Source organism: Molothrus ater, chromosome 8, assembly GCF_012460135.2.
Source record: "Molothrus ater isolate BHLD 08-10-18 breed brown headed cowbird chromosome 8, BPBGC_Mater_1.1, whole genome shotgun sequence".
NCBI lineage: Eukaryota > Metazoa > Chordata > Aves > Passeriformes > Icteridae > Molothrus > Molothrus ater.
In genome coordinates, this window is record NC_050485.2 from 17,050,691 (window position 1) to 17,067,579 (window position 16,889).

Here is a 16,889-nt window from a genome sequence, read left to right on the forward strand (position 1 = left end):
AGTGAGGTGGTGCAGTACAGTTGCTTTATTTTCTGTGATGCTGCTTTGAAACAAACTATCAGAAGCAGCAGAGGGGATACAGAGGGATGCTGGGGCTGGGAAGCAGCCAGTTCAGACTCTGTTATGACAGGAGTTAGGGTCCAGTAGAAGGACATAAAAGATGTTCCAATTCTTCTTGGATATATGATGCCCAGTTTAAGAACAAGAATTCTTAATGTGCTCTTAATGTGCACCAAATGAGCAGCAGGTTTAATGTTAAAATTGGTTTGTGAAATACAGGCTGGTGCAAATTACTGGGGGATTGTTTGTTTCTCTTCAATTGGTACTTGTGTGAAAAATGCTTTCCTGTACATCTAAACTAAATATTCATCTTGCATAATTTTTTGCAGGCCTTTTAGGTCCAACAGCCCTGTCAGTCAACACCTCAACTACTCCAAACTCTCTGTTGAATGCCCTTAATAGCTCTGTGAGCCCTCTGCAGAGTCCAAGTTCAGGCACGCCCAGTCCCACACTGTGGGCAACATCTCTCACTAACACAAACACCACAGGTCAGTGGAAGTTTAATGGGAATTAAATGAACTGTGCAACACCAAGTCATTAGAATTGCAGCTGACAAGTCAAGATTAATTAATTATTTGGAACCTTAATTCCAACACTTACCTTAACATGGATGAATAAATATGCAAATTTAAGGTTATAACCTAATATGCTGTCACAGCCAGTGTTTTCATCTGTTTTATGTAGAAAGCAAAGTTAACCTACCCAAATAAAGCATTATGGTTTTGGCATGCAATTCTAATGGAAACTTTTTAGTAAAGTATCATAGCTACATAAAAATTGAGGTAAAACAGTGTAATGCCTGAAGAAGTTAAATGAGACACTTAATCAGAACATAACCAAACTTTATTACAGGTTTTTCTGCTATTCCACACCTAATGATACCATCTACTGCCCAAGCAACCTTAACTAGTATTCTGCTGTCTGGAGTGCCTAATTATGGTCAAAACACTCCATCTCCACCACCAGGCTTGACTCCTGTTGAAGTCCACGTTAATGGCATGCAATCAGAAAGTAAAAAAGGTTCACCTTCTTTAAATGGTCACGTGAAGGTAAGTGATACTACACTGGAGAATATGATTTCTTTGTCCTAGACCTCTACTAAGAAAAGCTGAAAGAGAAAACTAGCTGTATTAGTAGATTTATAAAACTAAGTTTAAAAATGCACAACAGTGTTTTGAATATGACTTAAAGATTGAGAAATAGAACATTCAAGCATACTGTTCTGCTGTACCAGGAATGAATTTCTCATTCTCCTGCACATATAGAAAGGGGAAATTGTTTCAATATTTCCTTAAACATAAAAATCACTTCAGTGATTTGTGACAATCTTTTCAGGCCTCAAATATTAAGTATGCTGCACTGTCTGCCACATCGCTGGGAGAAAACGTGTTGAGCACAAACCACAGTGATGGGGTAAGGCAAACAAGTGCTCACGGTGCCTCAGAACAAGTGGCTGCCAAGGCAAATAGTGAAGAAGGTGAGTTTTTGACACTGCATTCCTTTGTCTGGTAGTGTTTGTACAGTCTGTGTACAGTTCATGATACAAAAATGTAACAATATTCTCTCTGAATTTGTTTTGCAACCATGTTTAAGGAAAATATTGCTGGATGTCCCAGAGTCATTGTCAAGGAAAGTAAATAGAGCCTGTAGTAACTGAGCTGTTGATAGAAACACCTTAAATCAACATAAATGTACTTGCAACATTTTACTACTTCTCTTCCCTAGGAGTAGAGGGAGATAACCTATGAGGATTTTAGTATTTTTTACAGCACCTCAACTAAACTCTGCTGGTTTAAATTATGTCTTAATTTTTGCTTTTTAACAAAAGGACATAATGTTACTGAGAATGTTTTTTGCAGAAAATTGTGTAGCTCTAACCTAGATGACACTGGGAAACAATTTTGTGTGTTTTGCAGCAGCATTTCAGTTATGCTGCCCTTTAGAAGCTAAGGTACTTAACTGTCCCCATCATTCTTGGAGGGGGGAAAGCCAGCTCCACTTCAACTTGAGCAAATATCTGTAAAGGCCTTGTTTCCCTTGTCAATACTGATCAAGGAGATCATCTCTTAGTTGGGGTTGTGGTCATTTGAAATGCTGATTTGAATAAAAGGTATATTGTCAATTTAGGGTGATAAATATTTCTAAAAACATGTTCTGAAGATATTTGAACATGAAGTGGAGGGAGCTCTTATTCCAGCAGAAGTTACCTGAGCTCCTGGCAAAGTCTATTAAAACTGGGTATAAAATCAAATTTCTTCAGAATACTTAGTCACTTTGAATTGTCAGCCTTCACATTTGTTATTAATGAATATTACTTAAAATAAATATTTTAAGAAAGAAAATACTTAGTGTGACTACTGTCTATGTGAATACTGACAACTTTTTTGGGCATTTGAACTTGCGAATCTTGACTGCTTAACCTTGACCTGAATACAGTCCTGTAAGGAGGAAGAGGAGGTTTTCCCCCATAGTTCATTCCCCCAGAGAGCTCCCTGGAACACAGCAGGGTGGTTGTTGAAGTCTCCTTTCTTGGCCTGGTAGGTTGCAATGATGCTTTTGTGGAGGTGGGCATGCCTCGGAGTCCGTCGCACTCAGCCAACACCAGTGACCTGAAGCAGATGATGAGCTCTGCCAAGCAGGCCTGTGCCAAGAGACAAACGGTGGAATTACTGCAAGGCACCAAAAACTCCCACTTACAGTAAGCTGAGTTTATAAACACAGATTGGGGGAACTTCCACAACATAAAATTATTTCACACGTTTTTGTACACAGAAGAGGTGATTCAGTCATAAGATACTCAAAGAACTGATTTAATTTGGCCTTGATTTTCCATCACTTTAGGGGTTTGTATAGCCTCCTGTTTATCTGGTAACTGCAGACTTTGAATGCTTTTTGTTATCCTGTTTGACTTGGGGTTCAAAAATGTCTTTCCTCTTCCACTAAAGAATGGAGGATCCTCGTCAGAGCAACTTTCATTACCTGTTTCTAAAGTATGGGCTTTTGCTTCTTTATTGATTGCTTAGAGAATTATTTCTGACAGCTTTTTCCTTTTGTACCTGAGGCTGTTTTCTTCTTAGGAAAGCTGTGTTCAGGGCATAGCAGCATGTTCTCAGACACTTGTCTCAGTGCTGATTTTGGTTGGGTTGGCTCTTTAATGACCCAGCAGTGGGAAAGGCTTGTTTGAGTCATAATACATCTTGGCAACACAGGTTTTTTTTCTTAATGCAGTGTTTTTGTCCAGTGTACTCATGTTCTCACTGTTTGTTTGGGAACTGTTTATTACCACTCTTTTGAGACACATATTTTCTTTTGCTTCATTTATTTACACTGTCAAGGCTATGATATGTATTTAATTCTTCTTTCACAGTTTAAAAATCCAAGGAATCCTGCTAACCAAATTTGGTTGTTTGTGTGTCTTGTTCTTTTTGTTGAGGACATAGTGCTCACAGTTTCCTTGGGGATAGTAGTTTACAGCTTCTAAAACATGATCACTTTTTTATTGTATTTGTGGGGTGCCCCCGTGGCAGGGAGGAATGATGAATTTGACTCCATGTTCTCAGAAGGTAAATTTATTATTTTAAGATACTATATTATATTAAAGAATGCTATACTAAACTATACTAAAGAATACAAAAAGGATATTTACAGAAAGCTAAAAAGATAATAATGAAAACTCGTGACTCTATCCAGAGTCCTGACACAGCTTGGCCCCAGTTGGCCAATGAGTGAAAACAACTCACAGCAGAAACCAATGAAACAATCACCTGTTGGTAAACAATCTCCAAACACATTGCAAAGAAGCAAAATACAGGAGAGGCGAATCAGATAATTATTGTTTTCCTTTTTCTCTGACGGTTCTCAGCTTCCCAGGAGAAAAAATCCTGGGCAAAGGATTTTTCCAGAAAATGTCAATGCCACACTTTTAAAATAAGAGTTTATACTGTTCTAGAGTAGCCCTTAAATGTGGCAGAGTTTAGGAAAAAGAAAAAATTGCACCAAGAGGTAATGTAGGCATGAAGGACTGCAGTTCTTGAAGCTGTGAAAGCAAGCAGAGCCTATGTCAGCTTTCTTAGTTCCTATTATGCAATCTCTTTTTATCTTACAACAATGAACCTGTTAGAACTGCTGGCCTGAGCAAGGCTAAACAGGAAATCACACTGAGTAGGATTGCATGCAATAATCCCAGATACCAGACAGCTCAAAACTGAATTTATAAGCTATACCTTGTATTTGGTAATACAGGAAGGAGAAACACTTGTTTTCCTTCACTGACAGAAAAAGACACAGGAGATCTGACACGTTTGGAAATATTGCTAAAAATGCTGAGATCTCTGTGAACAGACACATCTCAAACGTGGCTGGCAGGCTTCTCAGGGTGAGCTGAGTGAGCAGGGCTGCACTGAGGTGGCCCCAGCCCGAGGTGAGCCGAGCTAACAGCGTGTTTGCCCCGCAGCACCACGGACAGGCTGCTGGCCGAGGCCGAGCTGGGCGCCCCCGAGGGCCCCGTGGCTGACAAGAAGGCCCCGGGCAGCGAGCGGGCGGCCGAGCGGGCGGCGGCGGCCCAGCAGAACTCCGAGAGAGCGCGCCTGGCCCCGCAGCCCTCCTTTGTCAACATGCAGGTACGTCCCCTGGCTGAAGCCAAGGAGGTGCAAATCCTGATAATGGCAGAGTAAAATTGCCATAGAATGCAGAGGTGGCTGGGGACTGGAGACTGAGTTGTCATTACCAGTTCAGTAAAAGCATTCACAGCTGTTTCACTGAGGAGTGGGTTGGCAATGAAAAGTCTTGAAAACAGAAATGCTCTTATGCTTCTGATGAGTAAGAAAAGTTTAAGTACAGAAAATTGTGTGGCTGTATTTGTCTCCACAAGCATCATTTGCCTGTTAGAAATCTTACATTGTCGCTTGGAGAGAATTATAGCTGCAAAATACATATTACAACTTTTCATATGCAGTGACAGCTCGGTGAATTACAGCCTACAAATATAAACTATTGCCATGTTACTGCAAATCTCCCCAAAGAGGGAGGAGACCCCCTTGACTGTCAGGAAGCAGTAACAGGGTTATTTTCAGACTAGATCTGTTTAAGTGTGGGCATAAGTGTATGGAGTAGTGGAACAAGAGTCAGACTAGTGTTTTGCAGCCCTTTTCTTCAGTTATTCCTCTACTTACTTTCAGTAGAGAATGCAATACTTCAGGCTAATACAGCATTTTGTAGTTTTGTGTTTAGCTTTCCCAATTTTTAATTCAACAAAGTGTAGCTTGTTTAATCCAGGGTATTTAAACTTCACATCTTGCATCGACATAGGTAGAATTTAAGCAAAAGTTCTTTAAATTCTCTCAAAACCTACATGCTTTTCCTTTCACAGATGAGTGCATGGAGGAGAACCAAACCTGAAAGATTATTGAAAATAACTATGATGCCCAGATTTGCAAAGATATATTATCTTTTTTGTACTGCTAAGGAATGTTTTAAAAGCTAAGAACAGATAGTTAAGGAAGAGAAACTATGCTTGAAAGATAACTTATTTTAAAAATTGAAGAAAAAATTCTTCCTAAGCAGTTTGTAAATACTGCTGCAGCCTCACTCATATGGAAATCAGATAGTTATTAAAATCTTTATCTATATTTGAGTGAATACTTTAAGTAACTTAGGCTCTAACTGGGCTGCCATGAATATATTGTGCAGTATTTCAGGTTTCTCCTAGGTGTATTCCCTGGCCACTTTGAAAGCCTTGGTTTTCACAGAGATGAGTACGGGAGTGACATTTAGTTAGAATTGCAATTAAATTATCTTCTGCATGTTTAATTTTTAGGCATTTGACTATGAGCAGAAGAAACTACTAGCAACCAAAGGTATGTGGATGAACAGTGACTTCTGAAAAGTTTGTTAGCACGTGGATGAAATTATTTCCTGAAATTTCAGTTTTATAATCTGATTTTTAATAAAATCTGAAAGTGGTAGAGAAAAATTTGTATATTAGCTTTATGTTCCAAAAAATTTCTTCATACCAACCCAGTATAAAATACAATATAAGCAGCTTGCAGATAGGTTGTGTAAGTACATCCATGTGCAAATGATCAGTATGGTTTTCAGAGAGCTTATTGCTCTAACACTTCTGTTTATTTGGATGCAAGTTAAAATTTAAGATGTTTGTCATATCAGCTAAATGGCCTCTTATTTCAGAGATAAATTAAGTTGTAGAATTGGTAAGGGACTTAAGCATATTTTTGACCCTGTTATAAAATAAACCAAATTACCTGTTCACCACAAGAAAAACAGAAGGTCCTCTCTTTGAAACAGATGTGATTTTTTTGGCTTCCATGCAGCCCCTTCTGGCAGAGTAGATTGCTTTAAGGAAGGGTAGGATTCAAGCTGTGCAGCAAGTGGAGATGTTTAGGGTTTGCTGTTTGCTGGGCTCAGGCTGTTAGCAAACATCACTTCAGTATTATCATGTCAGTATCTTTACTAAGGCTGAGATTCACTGATTTGTCTCTATTTTCAGCTATGTTAAAGAAGCCAGTTGTAACAGAAGTGAGAACGCCAACAAATACATGGAGTGGTTTGGGGTTCTCTAAATCAATGCCTGCAGAAACTATCAAGGAACTAAGAAGAGCAAATCATGTATCATACAAGCCTTCCATGACAACCACATATGAGGTATCTAAAAGTGTACTATAATGAAAGTTTACTTCTAGTGAATAATACAGTTGTTTCTCTTGAGAAATGTTTAACTTCTGTAAAAACAAAGCCTTGCAGATAACTGCTGTAAATATTTTTTTATGGTGAAAAATATTTCTTACATAAATATTAAGGCATATGGAATACATTCAGCCCAACACACAAGGTTACATCTGTTTCACAGATAAGTCACAGAGCATAGATGTCTGCTTCTTAAAATATATTTGTTTAAAGGAGCTTTGAACAAATTACAGGACCAAACATCTCAGTGTTGCAAACCAGCAATAGGGAATTTGTAACCTAATGAGAACAGAGCATATATGACAGATAAACTATATCATGTGTATCACTGCATGGTGGAGGAGAACAGCAGAACAAGCAGCTCATCTTTCCTTCTGTGGACAGAACTGGAACAGCTGTCTCTACTTGCCCTATTCACTGGGCTCAGAATTTTCCCAGGCACAAGGCAGACAGAGTCCAGCAATTCTCTTCAGAGTCCCAACATGGGAATCTTGCAGGGAATTTGTTCCTTTCTTCTCAAAGGCATGCTGAAGTTGTTTTTTACTGTGCTTCCCTGCTGTAATCCTTCCCAACTTCAATGAAGACATCCTTTTCTCTCCTGCTTGTATGCTTCTTGAAGAAGGGGACTTCATAGTTCTCTAGGATATACCTGTCAGTTAATGCAAAAGAAAATTTCAGCTGGGATAAAAATGTGCCTTGGTGTTCTCCACTTGGCATATCAACTTCCTGAGCCATTCAGCTACATGTAGTAGGCTTGGCTACACGAGATGCAGTAGTAACTAGGAGAAAGAAAAAACTGCAACCAAAATCTGCAATTTTCTTTTTCATACTTTCCTGTCTTGGTTGAGCTGGGGTGGGATTTTCCCCCAGGCCTTAATGTCTAAAATCTCTAGATATGTTTGTGATTCTAACCAAGAGCAGTGTTTCTTCAGGGCTGCCAGTTTTACTAGTGTAAAAGATTGCCTCCTAAGTGATGCTTTTCAACTGCAATTTGGTACAAGTTTACAGAATTAAATTGTTAATTTCCATAGTTTTTAGCTCATGTAAGTATGTGATATTTATAAGGTCAATTTCTTTTGGGTGTGTTCCCTTGGAATACTGCTGCCTTGTATTGCTACATTCTGACTCACAGTGATGGGAGTTGATAATAAGTATTTCACAGGTATATGAAAATCTATTTAAAAAGACCCCAGACAAAACAACTACAAATTCACATGGCATTGCAGAATTGTTATTGTAGTATAGTGTGCAAGACTGTTGTCAAGTAGTGTGTACTTGATCCACTTATCTTCAGATAAATGTTCTGTTATGTTCTCTTCCCTGTGAAGGGATGTAGTCAATAGACTGCTTTGTCTAGAATTTGTGTGGGAATTTGATACCATGGAATGTTTTGGAAACAAACTTGGAAATACCGAGCAATTTATTTTGAATCATGTTCTTTAAATAACTTCTGCTTAAAAACTGTAAACTGCACATGTTTGAAGCACACCTGCTGTTTTTCGTGTCCGGTTTGCAATTATTTGCCTATTGATCAACTGCCAGAAGAATGTTTGTGAGCGTTAAAAGCTGCTTTTCAAGCAAGCTGCTTCAAAGAAAACATCTGAGTCACAATGAAAGCTCTGTTTTCAGCCCAAATTTCCTCTCTGTGGTTTGCAGGGCTCATCCATGTCTCTGTCCCGGTCCAGCAGTCGGGAGCACCTGGGGAGTGGCAGTGAATCTGATAACTGGAGAGACCGGAACGGCCTCGGACCCACTGCTCACGATTTTGTCTCCTCAATTGGCAGCCCCAAGCGGAAACAAAACAAATCAGGTTAATAAGCTCTTATCTGCTTAAAAGAAAAGAATCATTTTGGTACCAGTATGTATTTTGATATGAATGTGTCCTGACTTCACAAGGGATTTAAATTACTGACACCATATAATTACTTTTTTTACAAATTGAGAAGTGTAAGCTTGTGTTGCATTAGCACAAGAAATGAACGACACTCACAAGCTGAGATGTTTAAGGTAAAAAGAGGGTAATTTTTTTCAAATTCTAGTATTTGTAGACTTTTAAAAGTGACTATAGATTGGAGGATGAAATTGCTACTTCTCCAGCTACACTGGTCAAACTAATAGTCTATCAATTTTTTCTTCTTCTAGAGAGAAAGGTAAAGCAATTATTATTTACATAAATGTGTGAAAAACTCCATTATAAAAAGGTAAACATCAGAAAGCTTAGAAGAACTTAGAAAAACAAAGCAACAAGCTTGTGTAACATGATAATCCAAATAATGGTCTGAAAGGAAAGCTTTTAAGGATATTTGTTAAATGCCAGACATCCTTGCTGAAAACTCTTTGCTGTCATGGAGTGGGTTTTTCAAGGTGTACTGGAAGCAGACCTGTAAAAGGCTTATTTCTAGACCACTCTCGTTCTCCTCTGTCGACGATGCAACAGCAACCAGGGCTTTATTGGGCTGTTTGCTCACTAGGGAAGTCATAATCCATGCCAAAACTGGATTTTAAAGCATGAGTCTCCTCATGGGGATAAAATTTACAAGAACACTGTGTCGTGACAGGACAAGGGGGAGTGGCTGCAAAGACAGTAGGTTTAGGTCAGATATTATGAAAAAATTTTCCCTGTGAGGGTGCTGAGGCCCTGGCACAGGGTGCCCAGAGAAGCTGTGGCTCCCCCTGGATCCCTGGAAGTGCCCAAGGCCAGGCTGGATGGGGCTTGGATCAACCTGGGATAGTGTAAGGTGTCCCTGCCCATGGCAGAGGTTTGGAATGAGATGATCTTTCAGGTCCCTTCCAACCCAGGCAATTCTATGCAAAGAAGGCTGTCCATATGTTTGGCATGGGCTAACATGATTTTAAATACTGGTTTCTGTAGATACAGGCTGTATGTTTTGCAGTGACTTTTCAAACATTGTTGGAAGTTTAAAAATTGAAATTTTACTTTAGTTTTACTCTTAGAAACTATATTCTTTTTAATAAGTTAATGGATGCTCTTTTGAAAAAGTGAGAACTGGAGGTAGAGAATACTAAGTCCATACTACCTCTCTGCTTTATGTTTGTACTTTTTGTTGTTGCTTTTTCTTATAAAAGTGAATAAGCCTAAATCCCAAACTCAAAGTACACACATAATAAAATTCGGGTATGGTAAGAAAGGATAGCTCCAATTAGAGAAAATATTAATGGTTTTAGAAAGTACATTAGTTGAGCTGTGAATGGCTGCACATCGTATTCTAAGTACCTGAAGAGCTAAAGAGATGACAACTTTATTTGAAATCAATCTATTGATGTTTTCAACCTAATTGGACAAAAATGGAAGTTCTAGTTTAATTAAAATAATTAAGGATTAAAAATGTGTTTACATGTGTTTTCTTCTTATGTTAGAAGAAAATTAGAAACACAAATACATTGGCAGTGAAGGACAGTGTTCTATGATAGCTGTAGCTTTCCCAGGAAATAAAATGTGTGGATAAAGGATAAAAGAAACAGTGATGAGTTGGATGGACAAAAGTAGGGCTATAGAAAACAAACACCAGAACTTAATTAACAATAAAATTGCTTTATGTTGTTCGTTCTCTCAGACCACTGCGAGGCCTTTTTTTTTTTTTGTCCTGAAAAATAAAGATTTAAATACTTTGTAAATGTAATGATCTAGCTGAATACAATGTTGGTGGAAAACCATGCCCTTCTGTGATGTGTCTGAAAAGTGCACTTGTTCCCTTCCAGCTGAACACTATCTCAGTAGCAGTAACTACATGGACTGCATTTCCTCGCTGACAGGAAGCAATGGCTGTAGCCTCAACAGTTTGTTCAAGGGATCTGATCTACCTGAGCTCTTCAGCAAGCTTGGTTTGGGCAAATACACAGATGTATTCCAGCAGCAAGAGGTTGGTGTTCCTTTGAGAGGCACCTTTGTGTTGGTAGGATGTTTTCCAGGACTAGTTGTGCTGTCTCTTCACCAAAAGCCACTTAGAGCTCACTTTATGACAGGATTTCCATGAGCTGTTCTTTCAAAGCTGGGTCATACATCTTACAATCATGGTAAATACTCAAAACCTCAAGACTCATAGATAAGACTAACTGATTTTCTCTGCTTTTCCTGAACTGGTTACTTTTAAATTCCTCCTTTTCTGTCACAAGTGTAGCAAATTGAGCAACTATGTGAAGCAGCCATTGAAAAGCCAAGATTGCTGCCTACATGAGTAACTGTAAAATGGAGCAGGGGAAAAAAATGAAACTGTGCTGAGCCACATTTATTACTTAATACTTTTGTGGAAAGACTTGTGTTTTGCATATTTTTCCTATTTCTTTTTAATCTAGATTGATCTGCAGACATTCCTCACTCTTACTGATCAAGATTTGAAAGAGTTGGGAATTACCACTTTTGGTGCCAGAAGAAAAATGCTGCTTGCAATCTCAGGTAAAAAACACAGAATACCATGTATTGATTTTAAGCACTGTTTATATTCTTCTCACTCAAATTGTGTATTTGTAGCCAACAAAGGAAAAAAAAAACCTTGGAAAGAGTGAAAAGTAAGACTAGAGTCTACACAGGTAATATTAGCTTGCCCCTCACCAGAGGTGCTTAAACCCAGGCTTTATAGAGCTTTCCCCTTACCTAATACCAGCTCACTTGCAATAGTCCTGTAAAGCTGCAGCTTGGTAGAAAGTTCATCTCACATTGTGAAGTTTAATGCCCCAAAATTGCGGGTCCAGGAGTTTCTGGGATTACAGGCACTGCAGGGTCTGAACAGCACTCCTTACCAGTCACAACTGGCATTTTCAACCTTTTGGTTCCCTGTCCTCCATTTTATTGATTAGCAGAGCAGTCATCCTACTGGGTAAAAGTGCCTGCTTTCAGGGGACTTTGGGGTTGTTTTTTTGTTTGTTTGTTTGGTTTGCAAATGTACTTAGTTCAGTAGCAGTCTTGAAAAGTTATGTAATCTCTCAGCAGTTTGTATCTAGCACAGACTTTGTTTACGAGAACAGGAAAGTGGAGAAAAGAAAAATATGTTAGATGATCTATTACTAATACGAGATTAGGGTTCATGTTTAAATGAGAGGTGAGCGTCTGTTTTTTTCTGAAAGTCCTTGTTAAAATACTGCTTCAGTTTTATGTTTAAAGTAAAGAATTCTCCATTGAGAAATGATCAAGTTGGTAACAAGCTTTTCTGTCAATCTCAGTCTACACTGCATGGTAGGGCTTCCAGGAAGATTGCAGTGTTTGAGTATTATAAGAGAAACTTTTAAAAGTTTCAGCTATGTCAATTTGATCTAAATCAATATTGCAGAAAATTATCAGTGCCAAATAAGAATTGTCCCAGGTAGAGCCTCTGAGTCTTAACCTGATGCTCTTAATTATCCTGTTGGACTGTTTGTTAATTGAAGGAGAACTTCACAGATATTTTGAGTGCCTACCCTACCTGCCTAAAATACTTTGTTCGTTTTCACAGAAGTTGTGCATTTGGTTGACATAAAGCATTAAAATGGATTTCTGTGGGTGTGCTTGCCCCCTCCAGAACTGAACAAAAACCGAAGAAAGCTCTTTGACCCATCCAACATCCGCGCCTCGTTCCTGGAAGGTGGAGCCAGTGGGAGACTGCCGCGCCAGTATCACTCGGACATTGCCAGCGTCAGCGGGCGCTGGTAGCAGGAGGCTGGGCTCAGAAAGCAGCTGGAAAGATGGACATGGCAATCCTGTGGACAGCCTTCACTGCACACCACCCTCTGCACTTTGGGAGTTTGGGTGTCAAGGACCAAAGCAAAGTTTTGTCTGCACAATACTGTGCCAAAAAATCAGAGAGAACACGTTTTGTCAGTTGTCTTTCGAAACACCAAATGTGGGTTACGTTTTACTCATGTAGATTGGACAGAATTTGCAATAATAATAATATAGGGTTCTTTTTTTAGTATTTTATTACCTATAACTATAATGTATGCACTGAATTTTGTACTTTGTTGAATGAAGGAGGAATGAAGCGCTGGGATGCCAGAGAGCATAGATTTGGCTTTATCAAGATGGATTTTTCTGGTACTGCTTAAAATAATTATTGAGGTCTTTCTGCACTTTACATGTTCTGATTTCTTGTCCTGTGGAAATTTATTTCTCTTTCATTTCCATATCAATTTTTATATTGGCACTAATCAAATTTTTTCAGGTGTTCCTACATTAAGTCACATCTCACTATAATGGTACTAGAAACTGGTTCTTATGCAAATTTTTGTTTTTCCTCTCTCTGTCTCCCAGGTAGTTATCTGAAGAGATTGTTCCAAAATCAAGTCACTTGGTAGTGGACCAGTCCTATTATGCTCTTATAAAGCAGTCTAATGCTGCCTGCAATAATACTCACTGTAATAAATGCAATGAAAGACCAAAATGGACCTTGCAATATTAACCCTTTTCAGTCAACATATTTAACTGCTGCCTTTATGCTAAAACTGTTTTTAATGGTTGTCTCAAAGCAAAGGGCTATTTTTAGTACCCTGCCACTAAAGGACACTTATTTATATCAGACTTTTATTTTTAGATTCTATGCACCTACAATACGTAACAGATTAAACTGATCTACTGCAGATTTATGGTAGAGACCAAAAGGCATTCATCAAACTAGAGCTCTGGGCTGTCAGTTTGATTAAACAGACAACTAATCTAATTTGACAAGACAGCACTGTTGCCATTTAATAAATGACACATATTACTTACATGACTATGCATGCAGCAATGAAGTGACCTACATAAAATAGGTGTAATTGCATCTGTTTTGTTCGATCTAGATTTGTAATTGTCAGCTGCAGAAGTGTTTGAAACTCTGGAGATGAACTATTTCTGAAACAAGTTATGTTCAACAGAAAGAGTCCATGTTATAAGTGGCTAGAGCTAAATTTTGTATTCTTATACTGTGAAAGTCCGAAAGATTTGGCGATGTTATTCCTCTGTCTTTACAGATGTTGTGTTATGGGTTTATGAAGGGTTTCAATGTAATGAAGGAATCCATTAAGTGCCTCTTTTTGCAATGCTATGTGTAGATTCCAAGCATTAATTGAAAAGCATTCCCATGAGAAATATTGTGAATTACCTTACCTCTACTGTAATGTATTATTTATGTTCAGTGTACAAGCCTTTTGAGATGGACATAAACCACTGTGCTCTTAACAGAAGGCATTAGAATAACATTTACAGTAGTTGGGGTTTATGCAAAAATGGGTGAGAGAGTTTTGTCACTTTCCATGGGTAATTCTTTCTTTTAAGGTGAGAATGCAAAATGATGTATGGCAAAAATTGCACACACAAAGGGAATTTCAAGAGACTATTACTTGAGGGCATAGATGATCAAGGAATAATGTAAAGTCTTGTGGTTAGCTAAAAATTGCTGCTCAGTGCTCATTTCAGCCATATCTACTTAATAGTGTATACCTGGGTGACTTCCCCTGTAGATCAAGTAGCAGCTTTGGTTTTAAAATGGCACTGCAGATGTGACTGGCTAAAGCTGTAAAAGGTACTCACACAGTTGTTCACAGCAGCTTCCTCTGCTCAATGCCAAGAGTCAATATCCACATGTCTAGGAGAGATTTGTGTGTGTGTTGCACAGGCAAGAGCAACTTCATGGAAACCCTCTTGGAAGCCACCACTTCTCATTCTAAAGCTATTTACACTTGTGCTTACTTCTAAGCATGCAGATAGCTCCATTCACACGGACTATTTATGTGCTTACAGATGAGCTGTTCTTTAAATGTTTGCATTTGCAAGCCCAGTGCTTGCAAATCAAATTGTATTCAGACTCCTTATTTCATAAAATGTTTTTAATGAACTAAATATTCAGCAACACTTTGTACAGAATTTTCTGCAACCCCTTCTTGCTTATTTTTGCCTAAACTTAAAGCATCCAAAAGCTTTGCACTCAAATTTTTAGCCTTTTGTAGGTACGTGCTATCCATCCAGATGGTACTATACTCAGAAACTGATTTTCTTACAGTATTAAGTTGATGTGGTCTTTTGCTGAGCAGCTTATTTCATCTACACCAAAGTGAAGAATTTCCCATGAACAACATTATTTTTCAGTAGGGCTTCACATTAAAAAAAAAAACCACACTGGAAGTAAATTCTCACTTTGATTCCACAAAGGGAATATAACAGTACAGTGTATCGTATTGTTAGTGTTACATTATGCACAAATATTTGACTTGCTACATAAAATGTTAGTTTTAAATCTGTGCCTTAACAGTGACCAGTTATCTGTAAATATAGAGCAGATACAGATTGTATTTTTGTGGGTTGTGTCCTTTTAGTGATTTTTTTAAGAAAATGAAAGTTGAAATTAAAACATTAAAAATGGAGATTTTCAAAACTAATCAGTGTTGCATAAAATAAATTTATATAACTCCCTTGTATTCTGATTGTTTCATGAAGTATTTTTATATAGACCCAGTTCCAGGGATGCTTGCTTGTTAATAAAATATAAAAAGCACTATTTGACATAATGGCAACATGTTTCTTTCACATGTTAATGCTTTATGTGTTTTACTGTTCATTTTGTATCACATACAATGTCTTTGTCTGGATTTTAAATGAGAATGCTTTTTTGGGGTGCTTCTCCTTAATCGAAGAGGAGTTAAATTATGACAGGTTCAGTTCTGAGCAGTTTTTAGTGGTTTGGCATGAATTCTGTTCTTCCTTTGGTCCTCCCATTTTAATGACTGTTTTGGTCAGGTTAGCAGAGAGTTGTGTGTTTTCACGATGGTCATTGTACTGTCACCTCCAGTAAGTGGTGGGGAGGGGGAAGGGAATTCCTTCTTCAGGCTGCTGGGACATGACCAGTCAGCCTGGCCAGAGGCACAGCTGTCACACTGAGGTGACGTGCACACGGCAGGGACAGTCAGTCCTGTTGTTTGCTCCACAGCTGCTGGTGCAGGTTCAGTATTGCTCTGGTACAGGTTCGGTATTGCTCTACCTCTCCACGTGCTCTCAGGCATCTCATTATCCCCGCCTGACGTGTTCTGTTTTACAGACACAGCTCTCCAATGGCTGTTCCTGGCTCACTGACTTTGCAAAACTCAGAGTTGTTTTTCTGAGTACCTCCTGAGAAGTGCAGGTGTGGGAACAAGTTTGGGAAGGAAATAGATCAACAAACTGTTCTGCTGAGAGCAACTGAAAGGTGTGGTGCTGAGCACCAATTTACCAGGCATTGACATAAATTACGTGGAAATTTACAGGCAGGTGGGCTTGCAGATTCCACAGTGTTTCTGATGTCTGACCTATAGCGAGCTACGAGGGTCTGAAGCAAGGTAGTGTCCTTTGTGGACCATTTATTTGGGCATATTGCTTCCAACAGCTTTAGTCAGTAGAGTGTAAAGCTGGTGTGGGACAGAGAAGGAGGTGATGGAGCATTAGAGCTTGTTGGCTGCTCCCTTACGGAGCAAGCAGTGTTCCCAGCAGCTGGCATGGCACAGCATGGACAGGATTGCTCCCTGAACAAACTGTCTCTCTCCACTACTTTGCTTTTAAAATGGCACTGCAGATGTGACAGGCTAAAGCTGAAGCCAGTGGAACAAAACTGGTGATTTTCAGTCTGAACAAAAAGTTGCATTCTAAGAATTGTTGCCAATACACAAGAGAAAATAGATGGAGTCTCCAAGCTCTGTAAAAATTAAGTGAGGCATCTTTCTTTGCTGTTGAATCCCACTCCAATCTAACAGTTGCTGGAGTGTTGGAAAGACTCCAGACTCCAGAAAAACAAGATTTTTCCAAATCCCAGAAAACACAGTTACACCAGTTTTGTGAGTACTGTTGTAAGCTGGTCAGTACAGGTGTGATGGGCAGGGGTATTCAGAAGTTTGTGCTCACACTGTAAAGTAAGCCAAGGAGTATTTGATTCCAGGCAAGTCTGGACACGGTTGGAGCTATATTTTGTCCTTGAAGAACCAGCTTCCTTTCCATCACAGATCCTTGAGCAGAAGGAAGGTTTGGTTTTATCTGGAGTTGCTACAAAATTGTTGAGGGTGTCAGAAGATGTATAAACTGCGGAACTTGTAGAAAAAATTGTGATATGAATGGTTGGTGTCTGTTATGTTGTTGACAGCTGCTTTGAAAGTGGTGAGCTCTAAGGACAATTAAGCTGGTGAAGGGAGTATTTTAG

At 38.8% G+C, this 16,889-nt stretch overlaps 1 protein-coding gene across 2 annotated transcripts in view; it reads left to right on the forward strand.

The window, feature by feature from the left end:
* Positions 1-15,234, forward strand: part of BICC1 (BicC family RNA binding protein 1) — an 89,740-nt gene extending 74,506 nt beyond the window's left edge. For both annotated transcript variants that reach the window (XM_036385886.1, XM_054515634.1), the window contains 11 exons: positions 390-548; positions 913-1,109; positions 1,396-1,537; positions 2,602-2,758; positions 4,514-4,679; positions 5,876-5,915; positions 6,566-6,720; positions 8,419-8,572; positions 10,483-10,643; positions 11,077-11,176; positions 12,276-15,234. In XM_036385886.1, coding sequence (XP_036241779.1) covers positions 390-548; positions 913-1,109; positions 1,396-1,537; positions 2,602-2,758; positions 4,514-4,679; positions 5,876-5,915; positions 6,566-6,720; positions 8,419-8,572; positions 10,483-10,643; positions 11,077-11,176; positions 12,276-12,406 — 1,562 coding nt within the window. In that variant the 3' untranslated portion in view covers positions 12,407-15,234. The remainder of the gene's footprint in view (positions 1-389; positions 549-912; positions 1,110-1,395; positions 1,538-2,601; positions 2,759-4,513; positions 4,680-5,875; positions 5,916-6,565; positions 6,721-8,418; positions 8,573-10,482; positions 10,644-11,076; positions 11,177-12,275) is intronic.
* The last annotated feature ends 1,655 nt before the right edge of the window (positions 15,235-16,889 follow it).